We start from the raw sequence: 12,938 nt of genomic DNA on the forward strand, positions 1-12,938 counted from the left end.
CCCATCTGGTGGGGGGGGGGGGGGAGCGGGGTTTAGCTTGTGCTTATGGCCCCTCAACTTCACAAACACAAGGGTGAACTTTCCGCTGGAGACAGCAGGTTAATTTGCTTTGAGTAAAGGATAATTCTTCTCTCACCAAGGTTTTTCTCCCTATGGAAACAAAGGAATTCTTTCTCATTATTACCCTAAGACCTAAGGTTGTCTTGTCTGCCTCCCTGGGTGACAGATGGCTGGTTGCGTTGCACTCGCTGGATTCAAGTCCCCTTTGATAAGTGTCTGAGGGGACCTGTTTCTGCCCCTTTTATCTGGCCACCTGAATGAATGTCCAGTTAGTCAAGGTGGGGTCGGAGGTGTGGGCAGGTTCACCTTCCAAGGGGTGCTGGACAGGGCAAGGCAGGGAGTCATGATCAATAGCGGAAGAAGGGGGCCAACGACTGACTACACCTGCTCCACAATCATGCCCTACTTTGGGGGAAGTCTTTGCACCGCAAGCCATAAACATTCGCGTAAAATGAAGCTTGTATTCCTGATCTGCATATAGCTCTGGTACAGGTGCCCTCACGGCCCCAAAGCGTGCCCTCGGCCGCCTGCAGGATGAGCAAGGAACTGTGGAGACCATGGGTGGCCACGCCCATCGGAGGATGGGGTGCGACCCGACGCTACAAGGTGGGCACGCTGAGGCCGCGGACCTCACGTGCCGAAGGGCTTCCAGTCCATCAAACACAGACGACTCTGGGTCAGGGCCAGGGACGTCCAGGGTACGGTGTGAGGCCGGTGCACCTGGGAAAGAGACGCGAGCAGAAGCCACGCCCGCCCTCCGCAGACAAGGACACGGCAACACCCTCTTCGGCGGCCACGCGCGCGCCCAGCCCCCGGCGGCACCCGCGCGAACAGCTCCGTCTGTGATTGGCAGCTCCACGGGGGCGTGGCCTCGGCGCGCGCAGCCCGGCAGCCTCTGACCCGCTCCGCCCGCCCCCGTCCCTGCCTGTGATTGGTGCCTTCGGCCCAGGGGGCGGGCCGTCAGCCGGTGGTGCGCGCGCAGCTGTCGAGTCAGTCCTGGAGCGACCTCTGCCTGGCCAGGCCCGCCCCCGCGTGTCACAGTCATGGCGGCCTCTCTTCTGCTGCGGCAAGGACGGTCGGGGGCAATGAAGGTAAAGGGAGCCGGGCCGGCGGCCGGGAGCCCGCGTAGGGCCGGGGCGAGGGGCACCTCCAGCCGTACGGGTGGGCCCATGACGCGGTTCCGGGGTGGAAGAGAGGGCGCTGGGCCGGAGCAGGTGGCCGCGGGCCGTGGGGGGGGGGGGGCGCGGCGAACGGACACTGATCCCGATCTCCTGGGGAGCCCCCGGCGTGCGGTGCCAAGGTCGCGGGCAGGTGCGAGGGCTCCCAGGTGTCCTGCGCCGCCGCGCTCGCTCCGAGACGTTGAGGATCGCGTCTTGACCTCTTACGTAGCCCGGAGGGGAGAGGAGGGGACTCTGAGGTACCTGGGTGACCCGGTAACTTACTTGGCAGCCACTAAGATGCCCGCTTACATGATCCTGTCTGGGAAAAGAGAGGAAGACAGAGGGCTTTCTTTTTACGTGTAGAAAAAATGTGAGATCATTGCCCTGCGTTTAAATTTGCAAAAGTCTCTTACAAAAGCACTTCCTATTCATTGCGAGATAGAGCGTACAGATGGGGGGAGATCTGTTTCCGAGAGTCCACCGTTTAGTCCTTGAAACACCTGGTTCCAAATAATTTTTTCAGCTTTCACACGTACTTATAGTCATAAACATAAAAAGATATATTTCTACCTTCGTGTATGTAGGAGAGGCACCTTTGTTCTGTATGCAGCTTCTAGAAAAGCGCCGAGCACGTAGCAGCTGTTAGTAAATACAAGTTGAGTGAATTATCAGTTTAGGTTTGCCATTTATGATACATTGTATGTGGTTTTGAAGCAGTTATCCACCTGCATCATTACTAACAGCCAGATAGTATTTCTTCTTTTTATTTTTTAATTTTTTTTAATGCTTGTGTATTTCTGAGAGATACAGGGGAGCGGCAGATAGAGAGGGAGACACAGAATCTGAAGCAGGCTCCAGGCTCTGAGCCGTCAGCACAGAGCCCGACAGGGCTTGAACTCACAAACCGTGAGATCATGACCTGAGCCCAAGTCAGATGCTTAACTGACTGAGCCACCCAGGCTCCCAGGTAGTATTTCTTCTAGTTGGTGTTCTAAGTATAGGAAAACACTTTATTATTTGGTAGGTTAAATAGTAGTTGGGGGCTACAAAAACTATGCACAGGAGAAACTGTTTTTGACTTTTCTTGGAGTTACATAGTTCATAGTGACTGTCATGTGTTTTCTTTCTTGCAACTTTTTTTGTATTTTCCAAAATTTCCATATGTTATGAAAATTGTAATAACCGTTAGAAATATGACATGAATGCTATGTTATAACACGTTATATAGTACATGTAATGCATGTAATGATATATAACGTCTATAGGTTGTAATAGCTTCCAAATGGCATGACTCTAAAATGTCCATATTTGTTCATCCTTCTGTCAGACTATGCTCCTAGACGCACGAGTGTTTCGAGGACTTGCTCCCTCAGTGTCTCTCTCAGCGGAATCAGGGAAGAGCGAAAAGGGACTGCCACCAAATCCCAAGAAACAAAGTCCACCAAAAAGTAAGATTTTAATGATAGTCCCAAGGGGAGAATAATGCAAAGTAAACAAATCAGTCCGCTTTCCAGGCGTGAAGAGTTTTACTAACCACATAGTTCGATTCTTCATCTCCAGCCGTGTCCAGATTATAATCCGACATCGGATCTGTGGCAGATTTTAGACCAAACACATCACTAACGCAACAGCCCTTGACTCAGCATTTAGCCCTGAACCAGTTCTGTCTGTGTTTTCTAAGTGCTGTGCTCTGATGTGTGGCAAGGGGACATTTGGATGGCCCTGATACAGATGCTGTGCTCCCGTGGCAGCCCTGAGCCCCACCTTGCTTTTCTCTCCCCCCAGTTGTGACGCTTCTCAGTGTCTCAGAAACACAGATTGGCTTCCCAGGCTTCGTGGGCCACCGTCCTGGACTGCGGGCCTCCTTTCGTGACCGTGGGGAGGGAGTTAAGAGCAGGAACCGTTTTCCATTACCGCTCACTTTGATGAAGCACGATGTGTGATCTCTGTCTGGCTTTGTCCAGAGTCATTTTGACTTTTATTGCTGGATTTTACTTTTTTTTTTTTCTCCTTCCTGAATACCAACGTAGTATATCCTCATGGAAGGAAAATACAATGTGCGAACTATTTAAAAAAATTTTTTTTTTCAACGTTTATTTATTTTTGGGACAGAGAGATACAGAGCATGAACGGGGGAGGGGCAGAGAGAGAGGGAGACACAGCATCGGAAACAGGCTCCAGGCTCTGAGCCATCAGCCCAGAGCCCGACGCGGGGCTCGAACTCACGGACCGTGAGATCGTGACCTGGCTGAAGTCGGACGCTTAACCGACTGCGCCACCCAGGCGCCCCATGTGCGACACTATTTTAAATACTTGTGGGAATTTTACTTTCTACTCCCTGCTCGTTATTAATGACTGACCATAGGGGGCGCCTGGCTGGCTCAGTCAGCGGAACCTGGGACTCTATCTCAAGATTGTGAGTTCAAGTCCCGCGTTGGGTGTAGAGTTGATTTAAAAATAAAATCTTAGGGGCGCCTGGGTGGCGCAGTCGGTTAAGCGTCCGACTTCAGCCAGGTCACGATCTCTCGGTCCGTGAGTTCGAGCCCCGCGTCGGGCTCTGGGCTGATGGCTCAGAGCCTGGAGCCTGTTTCCGATTCTGTGTCTCCCTCTCTCTCTGCCCCTCCCCCGTTCATGCTCTGTCTCTCTCTGTCCCAAAAATAAATAAACGTTGAAAAAAAAAAAATAAAAAAAAAAAAATAATAAAAATAAAAAATAAAAATAAAATCTTAGGGTGCCTGGGTGGCTCAGTTGGTTAAGCGTCTGACTTTGGCTCAGGTCGTGATCTCACGGTTCGTGGGTTCGAACCCCACGTCGGGGTCTGTGCTGACAGCTCAGAGCCTGGAGCCTGCTTCCGATTCTGTGTCTTCCTCTCTTTCTCTCTCTCTCTCACTCTCTCTCTCACTTTCTCAAAAATAAACATGAAAAAAAATTTTTTTTCTGGAGCAGCTGGGTGGCTTAGTTGGTCAAGTATCTCACTCTTGGTTTCAGCTCAGGTCGTGATCTCGCAATTCGTGAGTTTGAGCCCCACGTTGGGCTCGGCGCTGATGAAATGGAGCCCGCTTGGGATTCCTCTCCTGGGGTTCCTCTCTCCTGGGGTTCCTCTCTCCTGGGATTCCTCTCTCCTGGGATTCCTCTCTCCCTTTCTCTTTACCCTCCCCAGCGCTCACTCTCTCTCTCTGTCTCGCACATGCTTTCTCAAAAAATAAATATGATTTAAAAAACTAATGCGAACAGCCAGAATGTCAAATTCTGCATTACACATAGCACGTTTTTGACATTCTTTCAGTGTTTACTGATGATTAGCGAATCTCATTACTAATGTTATTGATGCCTTTGGTGATTCTCAGTCTTGTTTCTGCAATCCTACATCATAGGTTTTTGAAGCTGACTTAATGGATTTTAAAATATTGTGGCAGAGTCAAAGATTCCCCCCCTTTTTTTAATGTTTATATATATTTTTAATTTTTTTAATCTTTACTTTTGAGAGAGAGAGAGAGACAGTGTGAGTGGGGGAGGAACAGAGAGAGGGAGACACAGAATCCGAAGCAGGCTGCAGGCTCCGAGCTGTCAGCACAGAGCCTGATGCGGGGCTTGAACCCATGAACTGTGAGATCATGACCTGAGCTGAAGTTGGACGCTTAACCGACTGAGCCACCCAGGCACCCCAGTGTTTATATATTTTTGAGAGAGACAGAGCTTGAGCAGGGGAGGCGGGGGGCACAGAGAGAGGGAGACACAGAATCCGAAGCAGCCTCCAGGCTCCGAGCTGTCAGCACAGAGCCCGATGTAGGGCTTGAACCCACGGACCGTGAGATCATGACCTGAGCTGAAGTCGGACGCTTTACCGACTGAGCCACCCAGGCGTCCCCAAAGGTCCTTTTTTAAACATGCTTCTATGTGTGAGTAGAATAGGGTGCTTGTTTATGTAACAGTTTTAGGCGCAGTTGTGAGCAGGGAACATTGACCTAGGAGTTGGCCCTGGGCCTGTGTAGTTTGGTCATCAGTCTGGATGAGGTTTTCCCCGCCTGAGTGGGGTCAGCACGCAGGCCGTGCTAGGCCCCTGTGAGGGGGATATATGTGTGCGGTGTAGACTGAGTGTAGAGTGCTTTCAGGTGGGAAGACAGTATTGCGAACTACGCCGTCTTTAATGCGTGTGAGATCTGTGTATAATCTAAAAGTACTTATAATCCCTGTATGAAGAAAAGGAATTTCTAAACCGACGTGTACAGGCCTCAGTGTTTGCCCGAGATGTCAGCGCTCGTAAGACTGGTCAAGCGAAAAATGCGGAAATGCTTTCTGCCTGCTGGTGGCCCATTAACGCCCCAGGGTAAAGCCCTGTCTGCTCTCACTGGCTTTGGGAGCTTTAACAGAAGGTTCCCGCATGCAGATCTGGCCCTGTGCGCTCACCCTTGGGGTCCCATCTCTAGGCAAAGTGCCTGCCTCAGAGGCAGGACCCCGGGGTTCCAGACGACGTTCTGCCCTATTCCTTCTGGGACTCCAGCTTCTCGTAGTGCTTGCTTCCTTCCCGAGGAGAGCCACCAACGCACATGTCAGGGCCCAGGGTCTCCTCGCAGGTGCCCCTCCAGACGGTCCGCTCAGTCCAGTCACTATGGCAACATTCCGTACTAAGTCATCGACTAAAGACTCCTGTGCCGCCTTTTCAAGGGTCTGTCCAGAGGCCACAGTTAATTATTCCTTTCAAGTCCTCATTTCAGTCTGAAGGGTGAGGAATCTCTGGAAATAGGGATTTGCTGTGTTTACTTCTAACCAGCAGAGCCCGGCATACGTTGTCCCGTCTGGTCCTCACAACCCGTGAGCAGGCGGTACTCGTCTCCCTGCCTTAGATGAGAGAGCGGAGGAGGGAGGAGGCCTGTGAGCTGCCCAAGGCCACACGTGTGTTAGGAGTGGAGCCGGATGTGAACCCGGGCAGGAAGGCCCCAGCATCTGCGGTTTTCTTCTCTGTGCTGTCTTGCCTCTGAGAAAATCTCAGTCCTCAGACAAGCAAGGAGACAAGCAACTCTATAGTCCTATATGTGGAAGAGAGTTTTAGTTCACATAAAATTTGAGTAACTGTGCTCCTTCCTGTTGTGTGGAAATGTGCTTTGTTTCCGAGATTGGTTTTGTGGCCCAGTGATGAGATCTGGAAGAATTTTTTTTTAACTTTTTTTTTTTTTTAACGTTTATTTATTATTGAGAGACAGAGCGTGAACAGAGAAGGGGCAGAGAGAGAGGGAGACAGAGAATCGGAAGCAGGCTCTGAGCTGTCAGCACAGAGCCCAACGTGGGGCTCGAACTCACAAACTGCAAGATCGTGACCTGAGCCAAAGTCGGATGCTCAACCGACTGAGCCACCCAGGCGCCCCAGAATTTTTTTTTTTTTTTAATTTTTTTAAATGTTTATTTTTGAGAGAGAGAGAGACGGAGTGTGAGCAGGGGAGGGGTAGAAAGAGAGGGAGACACAGAATCTGAAGCAGGATCTCGGCTCAGCTGTCAGCACAGAGCCTGACATGGGGCTCAAACCCACAAACCATGAGATATGACCTGAGCCACAGTCAGACGCCCAGCCGACTGAGCCACCCAGGCGCCCCAAGATCTGGAAGAATACTAAGGTGGCTAATCCGTTTCAAACACCATCGTCATTTGTGCCTGTGTTAGGGAGACCACCAGAAACGTGTAGGTCATGGCCTCACTTTTCGCCCCAGCAGAAAAGAGACCTGGGAAATACAGCTAAGTTCAGTTGGAGAGGAGGTGGAGATGCAGTACAGCTTCTCCGTCTGCACGGTTAGCAGTGTTTGTGCGCCTTTACCGTGCACAGGCCATGGTCATTTATCCGTCCTCCGGCGGAGTAGACACAGCCCCGGAGGTCGCCGTCTTGTGCTGTGAGATGTGCCTGCGTGGCTAGCCTTCCCTAGGTGGTTTCGTGTTTTCATAGATTTGTTTCTCGAGGGAGGTCAGTATCAAACTAAAGCAGTATGTGGGCGTCCCGCTCTGGCCAAAAGTGTGCGATTTCGTGAAAACCAGCAGGCGAGGTCAACGTGCGAGCCCTCGTTCCTCTAGGTGATGGTGATGGTTTCCCAGGTGACGTCATTCTGCACCTCACGGCGGGGCCACACTCGGTTTGCGCCCTGCGCCCTGCAACAGCAGCTACCTACCGGTGGCGGTTCCCAGCCATTGTGGCAGTTTCCTTGGGGGGTCGCAGGGGTGGGGGGGCGGTTGCTGGGCCCTTGCTGCACTGGGCCAGAAATTGACTCTCAATAAAAGGAAAATGCATTTTTGTTTTGGTCCAGTGGCCTTTCCCTGCAATTCTCCCAGTAACTTAGCATGAATAATGAAAATGCTCTTATGTCGTATAATAGGAATTTCCTCTTCAAAGAGAATTTTTACATGTTAGTCCCATATGAAGTTTTCTTTCCATTGTCAGTGGGTGATAACTCAGCCTGTAACGTAGTTCCGATCACTTATTTGCAGTTTTTAAATCTCCACCACATACTTTGGAAGATTCGGGAATTGTAATTTTTCTATTCAAAACAGCCCATGTAAGATACACCTTGTTTTTAGTTAATTTTTCATACTTGGAGCATTCATGCCCAACGTAAACGTGGGTGCATGGTACAGGTGAGCGGGCACAGCGGCGTGCGGGGCCTGCTAGGAACCGCTGAGCTGATTCAGGTATGGTTTACAGAGAAAGAACAGAGTGTTCAAGTGTGTATACATTCCTTTGCCTCATTTTCAGGTTTCTCGTGACCCTGGAGCTCTGTGAGTCCTGAAGTTAGGTCAGCACCCGCCTAGCATGCGGAGTGCAGATTCTGGGCTGGCACGTAGCCACAGCTTCCGACGTGGCATGGAGGAGGTAGGGGTGAAGGTGCTGACGGAGGGGGTGGAGGGGGGGGAGGTGACGGATGTAAACAGTCCCCTCTGCTCTGGCTGCCCGGTCAAGCCCTTTCGCACCGCCCGGTTTCCTCTCCGGCCCATTTCTGATTTTTGGTGTTTCCTCGGGTTTCTTGGGTCATTTTCTGTCAATCTATCATGGGTAGGTCCCTGAGCCCAGAAACCAATTAGAACCCTCTTTGGACACTGGTAAGATGGTGATCTTAGGAATACTTTTTTTTCCCACTTGAGAGAAGCAGGATTCAGATCTTTTCAGTATAAAGTAGACAGACCCCCTAGACTTGAAAGTGAAGTCTCTGCATTTAGAACTTGCTTGTCTGTAATGTGTGTAATTTCGGCTTTAGATTTGGAAAGTAATTTTAATTTATAAAAGCTTGTCTTATATTTTTCTTTAAATCTGCAGGGTTAGAAAGGGTTTACCACCTGAGAAAACTGAATGAAGTTAGTTCTAATCAACTTACTGTGCAGTGTTATTTTTTTAATAATTGATGCTATGAAATATAAACGTTTTATATTAGCCCTTTTCCTTTTTTTACAGCTTAAAACCTGTTGTTCATGTATATATATCTCGTTATCAGTTTATTTTAGATTCTTTTGGTCATGTAATACTTTCCTTTGGCCGAGGAGATCCCCGAATGACTTCGGATTTTGAAGGGCTCTTCTCCTCCTTAGGGCACCTTGATGTGAACGACATTATCCTCTTCCCGGTACCCTGCAACACTTAAACACGTGTGTGTGCGGACCCAAACCCAAACCAGGTTCTTGTCTCTAGCTGTGCTTTCTGGGTTTTCAGAAAGTTCAGGTTCGTCCAGCGTGGATAACTTTTTTAATATTCGAGAGGCATCAGTTTTCTTAAAGATTTAAGAAAGTACACATTTGTAAAGCTTGCAGTAGTCATTGGAAAATATCTTTGTGGTTTAACGATTTGAGCTTTGGATGAAGTAGTCGTTTAAAAATGAGCATCAAAGAATTTGGCATTGTGAGAAGTGGAGACAAGTTTGTTACTCCTGTTGGTAAAAACAGCTGCTTGTTAATTTTTCAGCTGCAAAGGAATGACCTACATTTCTTACTGTTCTCTCTCAGGCGGCTTGACTTTGACCTAAGAGTGAGTTCCCATGGAACATTCCTTAGGATGATTACATTGAAGATATAATAGCAAGTTGTTATTTAACGAGACGTCTGTGACTTATGAATTTGGATTGTTGTACAAAATATTGAGAATAACGTTCCTCTTTATGCCATTTCCTAGATGTAGTGGAACCAAAGGAGAGGGGCCAACTCGTAGCCACCCCAACAGCAGCTGAATTGTCTAAAAACTTGTCTTCACCCCGTGCTCACCCGTCAGTTGTGAGTCCGGGTGGGCTGGTAGCTGGCCCCGGCTCCGGCCCCGAAGGCAGCATGCTATTCACAGCCGAAGGGGTTCCAGAGTTCCGGTCGCGAAAGACTGTCGTAGAGACGCCTCAGAAAGTTCCGTCTCCACTCAGGAAGCAGGGCACGGATGCAAAAGCTCTTAGGGAGAGCAGGGGAGATGATTCATCTTCATCGTCCTCTTCGTCCAGCTCCTCCGATTCCGACTCCGAGGGGGAGGGGGAGAGCTCCACAGCTGACCCCCAGGGGACAAGCAGGGGCAGAGGAGAGCCTCCCAGACCACAGGCGTCCTGCCCCCTCGAAGATGGAGCCCCCAGAATTGCAGTAGCCGCCAAAGAGAAGCCCCGCTCGCAGCCAGATGTCCCCCCTCCCGAGAGGCCCCGTCCGGCCAAGAAGAAAGGGGGCACCATCAAGTCGCCAGAGGACAGAAAAGACACAAAACGCAAAAGCACAACACCCAAGTCACAAGCAGATAAAGAGTTTATGAAGCAAAACGTCAAGGAAAAGCAATTCCAGAAAATTCTTAGATCAAGTGAAACCGATAAAGAAGGCCAAAAGCTGCCCAAAGTCGAAGAAGTCCTGCCTGCTCATACAGAGTCAAGACTGTCCACACAGCCAGCTGGCGGCCCAGCGCCAATTCAGTGGAGGGAAAGAACTGGAACAGCAAGACCGCCGCCAGCCGCTCCTGAGGCCAGCGAGAGACACCGGGGCCAACACGCAGCGGAGCGTGGCGGGGAGGTGGCTTTCCCCCTGTTCAGCAAAGAAAATTTGGGGGCGCAGGTGACAGAGGGAACCCTGAAGGCCGCGGGAGAGACCCTGGAAGGTCAGGCGCCAGTCCGAAGTTTGAAGCCGGTTCCTGCTCCTAGCGAAGGCGATTTCCAGGACAAGGCCTCGGGCCCAGAGCCTGAGGGCGGGGCCGGGATGGCGGAAGACCCTGCCCCTCCAGGAGGGCCGGACGGCACCCAGGGTATACCTTCACTTGCGCCCTCGAGAGCCCTGCTTTCCCGGGCGGGGTGGTGGGCCTTCGGAGGCCTGTGCGCCCCGAGGGGGGGTCCAGGTAGTCAGGCACCTGCAGCGCGGCCTCCGGCGGGCAGACGACTGTGCCGGGCTCCTGAGGGACCCACGCCTTGTGCGCGGCATCCCTGGGGCATTTCCTGTTTATTTTGTGGTGAAACAGCGTGCGCTTGGCCCTCCTGGCTGTCCCACGGCCAGGGTGATGTTTCAACTCTAGTGGTTTCACGGCCCCCTTCGCTTTGGAAGGTGTCCATGAACTTTCAGGGCCTCTGGTCAGCGGGAAGGGGGTCCTGGTTCACTCCCACAGCGAAGAGCCGTGCTTACCCCTGGCGTGGGGTTTGGGGGGATACGAGGGGTGTTGCTTTTAGGTTTCTTAGACCGGAGGGGAAATCCCCATTTGGGGAAGTCCCGCAGTAAGTGACACTGGGGCAGCCAGGGGCGGCTTTAGTCTTCTTTCCGCTGGGTGACGTTTCCTTCTCTGATTTACCCAAAAACACAATGGGCTGCTTTGTTTTTCCATATTGAATTTTTATGAAGGGCTATTTGCTATCACAGATTTTTAGGGTTTTATTCCTATTATGCTCCCAACTTGCGCATCGAACTTTATGAAGGCACATGCTGTAGGCAGGTCGTGGCGAAGCCGGCAGGGCCGTCCCCGGGTTCAGAGCCGGGCCCCGCAGAGTGTCTGTAAAATGCTGCGTTGCTAACCAACCCGGCCCCTTCTTATTTGCTCCTTAGTCTTCCTGAAGCCTCCGCCTTTGCCTGATGTCCGTTATGTGCTAATCGTTGTTGGTTGCGTTCCGTTGACGGAATTTGTGTGTTTTCTTCCTTCTGTTTTCTCCCTCTTTCGTTAATACACAAAGTGCCAGCCTTGTCCAGACTTGGAGAATGCAGTTCCTGATGCTACAAATTGGAGATGAAAACCAAAACTTAGGATGATGACAGCAAAGCATTGTTGTTTTTCTCGTACTCCCTTTGCCCTTTGGGGGGTAAGGAGGCCGCCCAGGAGCACAGCCCCCGTGTGGTGTCGCTGAGCAGTCCTCTGCTCGGGTTCCTGCCCCGAGGTTCCTGCACCCACGTTTCCCTCCAGCTGACACCTTCCCTGTATCCGCCAATGTGCCTGCACCACATGGGGAGTCTCTCTGCTCGAGATCGGGAGGGTGTCAGCTCTGCATAAGTCCTCGTTTTTGTGTAACACAGCCGAAGACGTGACAAACAGAGCTTTGGGTGTGAATTCAAATGGTGGAAAGTGTGCTTAGGTGATTTCCTGTGCAGCCTGGGTAGCCGTGCAGGGGCCTCCCGGCAGGCTCCGCCGTGTGCCCTTGTGCGGACGTCCCAGGGCAGGAGAGCTGCGTTCTTTTGCTTCAGCTGTGCGCTTTGAGTTTTAGATCACCGAATGTCCTTTTTCCACGTGAAGAAATACAACTTAGCTTGTACGTTTTAGCCTGAATCGAAAGTATGCCAGCAGCTTTTTCAAAAAAAGTTGAAAACTTTGCATCTCACTTCCAGTTCCCCTTAACTTTGTGACGTTGTTCAGACAGAGTCTAGTTTCGTGTATCCAGAGACTTAGAGGGCTCACCTGGCTTCTGCTTTTGAACATTTTTTTCTGCAAATAGTTCATTCCTACTCCTGTAGATCTACTTGTCTCTCTTGCTCCCTCAAGTCCTGAAAGTCCCTGCATCCTTGTCGTAGGCGTTTTCACAGCTCTGCACAGCACGGGCCGGGGAGTGGACAGAGTAGGCTGTTCAGACGCCTCGCAAGAACCAGCGGCTCCCACCGCGGCGGCCGCGAGGTTTAGAGTACGTCTTCCGCTAATTCCTTTATTTCGCGTCTGAGGATCCTGTAGCTTTCACCGGCTTCCCTAGTTAGACAGTTTATCCCAGGATGCGGGGCGCGCGGTGTCTGAGAGCTGAGCCCCGCGGGAATGCCGCCTGTCCCACGTTCTCACGGGCCTTGCGTTTCCCCCCACAGAGTCCGCTCACGCCTTCAGCGCCTCCGAGCCACTGGACAGCGCCACCTACAAGAACCTGCAGCACCACGACTATACCCCGTACACCTTCTTAGACCTCAACCTGGACCTGTCCAAGTTCAGGATGCCGCAGCCCTCGTCAGGACGGGAGTCCCCTCGCCACTGAGCGCCCCCTTCGGAGAGTAACTTCCCCGTTGTCTGGGCTACAGAAATAAAATCCGCCCCGGTCGTGAGGCCTCGTGTGTGATCGGTGTCCCTCGTACGGTGAACGCTGAGCTAGCGACCCTGCTCTCTGACCATTGGTTCAACGGGCATCAGAAACGTCTGTGCGCAAGGGGTTTTCCTCTCATTGTAAAGCTGGGGTCCGCCGCACAGATCGTAGCATTAGAGAGCCGTTGGGGCTTTCCATCAGCGTGTGTCTGCTGTGCCGAGTCCCTGGTCAGTTTAACGTCCGTCTGCTTTCCAGCCAGGTGCCCATA

At 51.5% G+C, this 12,938-nt stretch overlaps 1 protein-coding gene and 1 non-coding gene across 3 annotated transcripts; both read left to right on the plus strand.

Moving 5' to 3' along the window:
- The first annotated feature begins 1,074 nt into the window (after nucleotides 1-1,074).
- NDUFV3 (NADH:ubiquinone oxidoreductase subunit V3) lies at nucleotides 1,075-12,695 on the plus strand. 2 transcript variants are annotated; one of them, XM_047099931.1, is made up of 4 exons: nucleotides 1,075-1,151; nucleotides 2,548-2,668; nucleotides 9,358-10,443; nucleotides 12,462-12,695. In XM_047099931.1, exons 1-4 carry the CDS (start codon nucleotides 1,104-1,106, stop codon nucleotides 12,623-12,625), a joined length of 1,419 nt encoding a protein of 472 aa, XP_046955887.1. In that variant the 5' UTR covers nucleotides 1,075-1,103; the 3' UTR covers nucleotides 12,626-12,695. The 2 variants fall into 2 exon arrangements, with proteins under 2 accessions (XP_046955887.1, XP_046955888.1); XM_047099932.1 differs by lacking the exon at nucleotides 9,358-10,443.
- Nucleotides 3,954-4,040, plus strand: TRNAQ-UUG (transfer RNA glutamine (anticodon UUG)). The gene has a single exon. It is a non-coding gene; the product is annotated as a tRNA-Gln (tRNA).
- Nucleotides 12,696-12,938: the final 243 nt, after the last annotated feature.

The sequence above is a fragment of the Lynx rufus genome, unplaced genomic scaffold, assembly GCF_022079265.1.
Source record: "Lynx rufus isolate CCGP_SWC_20201006 ecotype Redwood Valley unplaced genomic scaffold, mLynRuf1.p SCAF_5, whole genome shotgun sequence".
In the NCBI taxonomy this organism is placed as follows: Eukaryota; Metazoa; Chordata; class Mammalia; order Carnivora; family Felidae; genus Lynx; species Lynx rufus.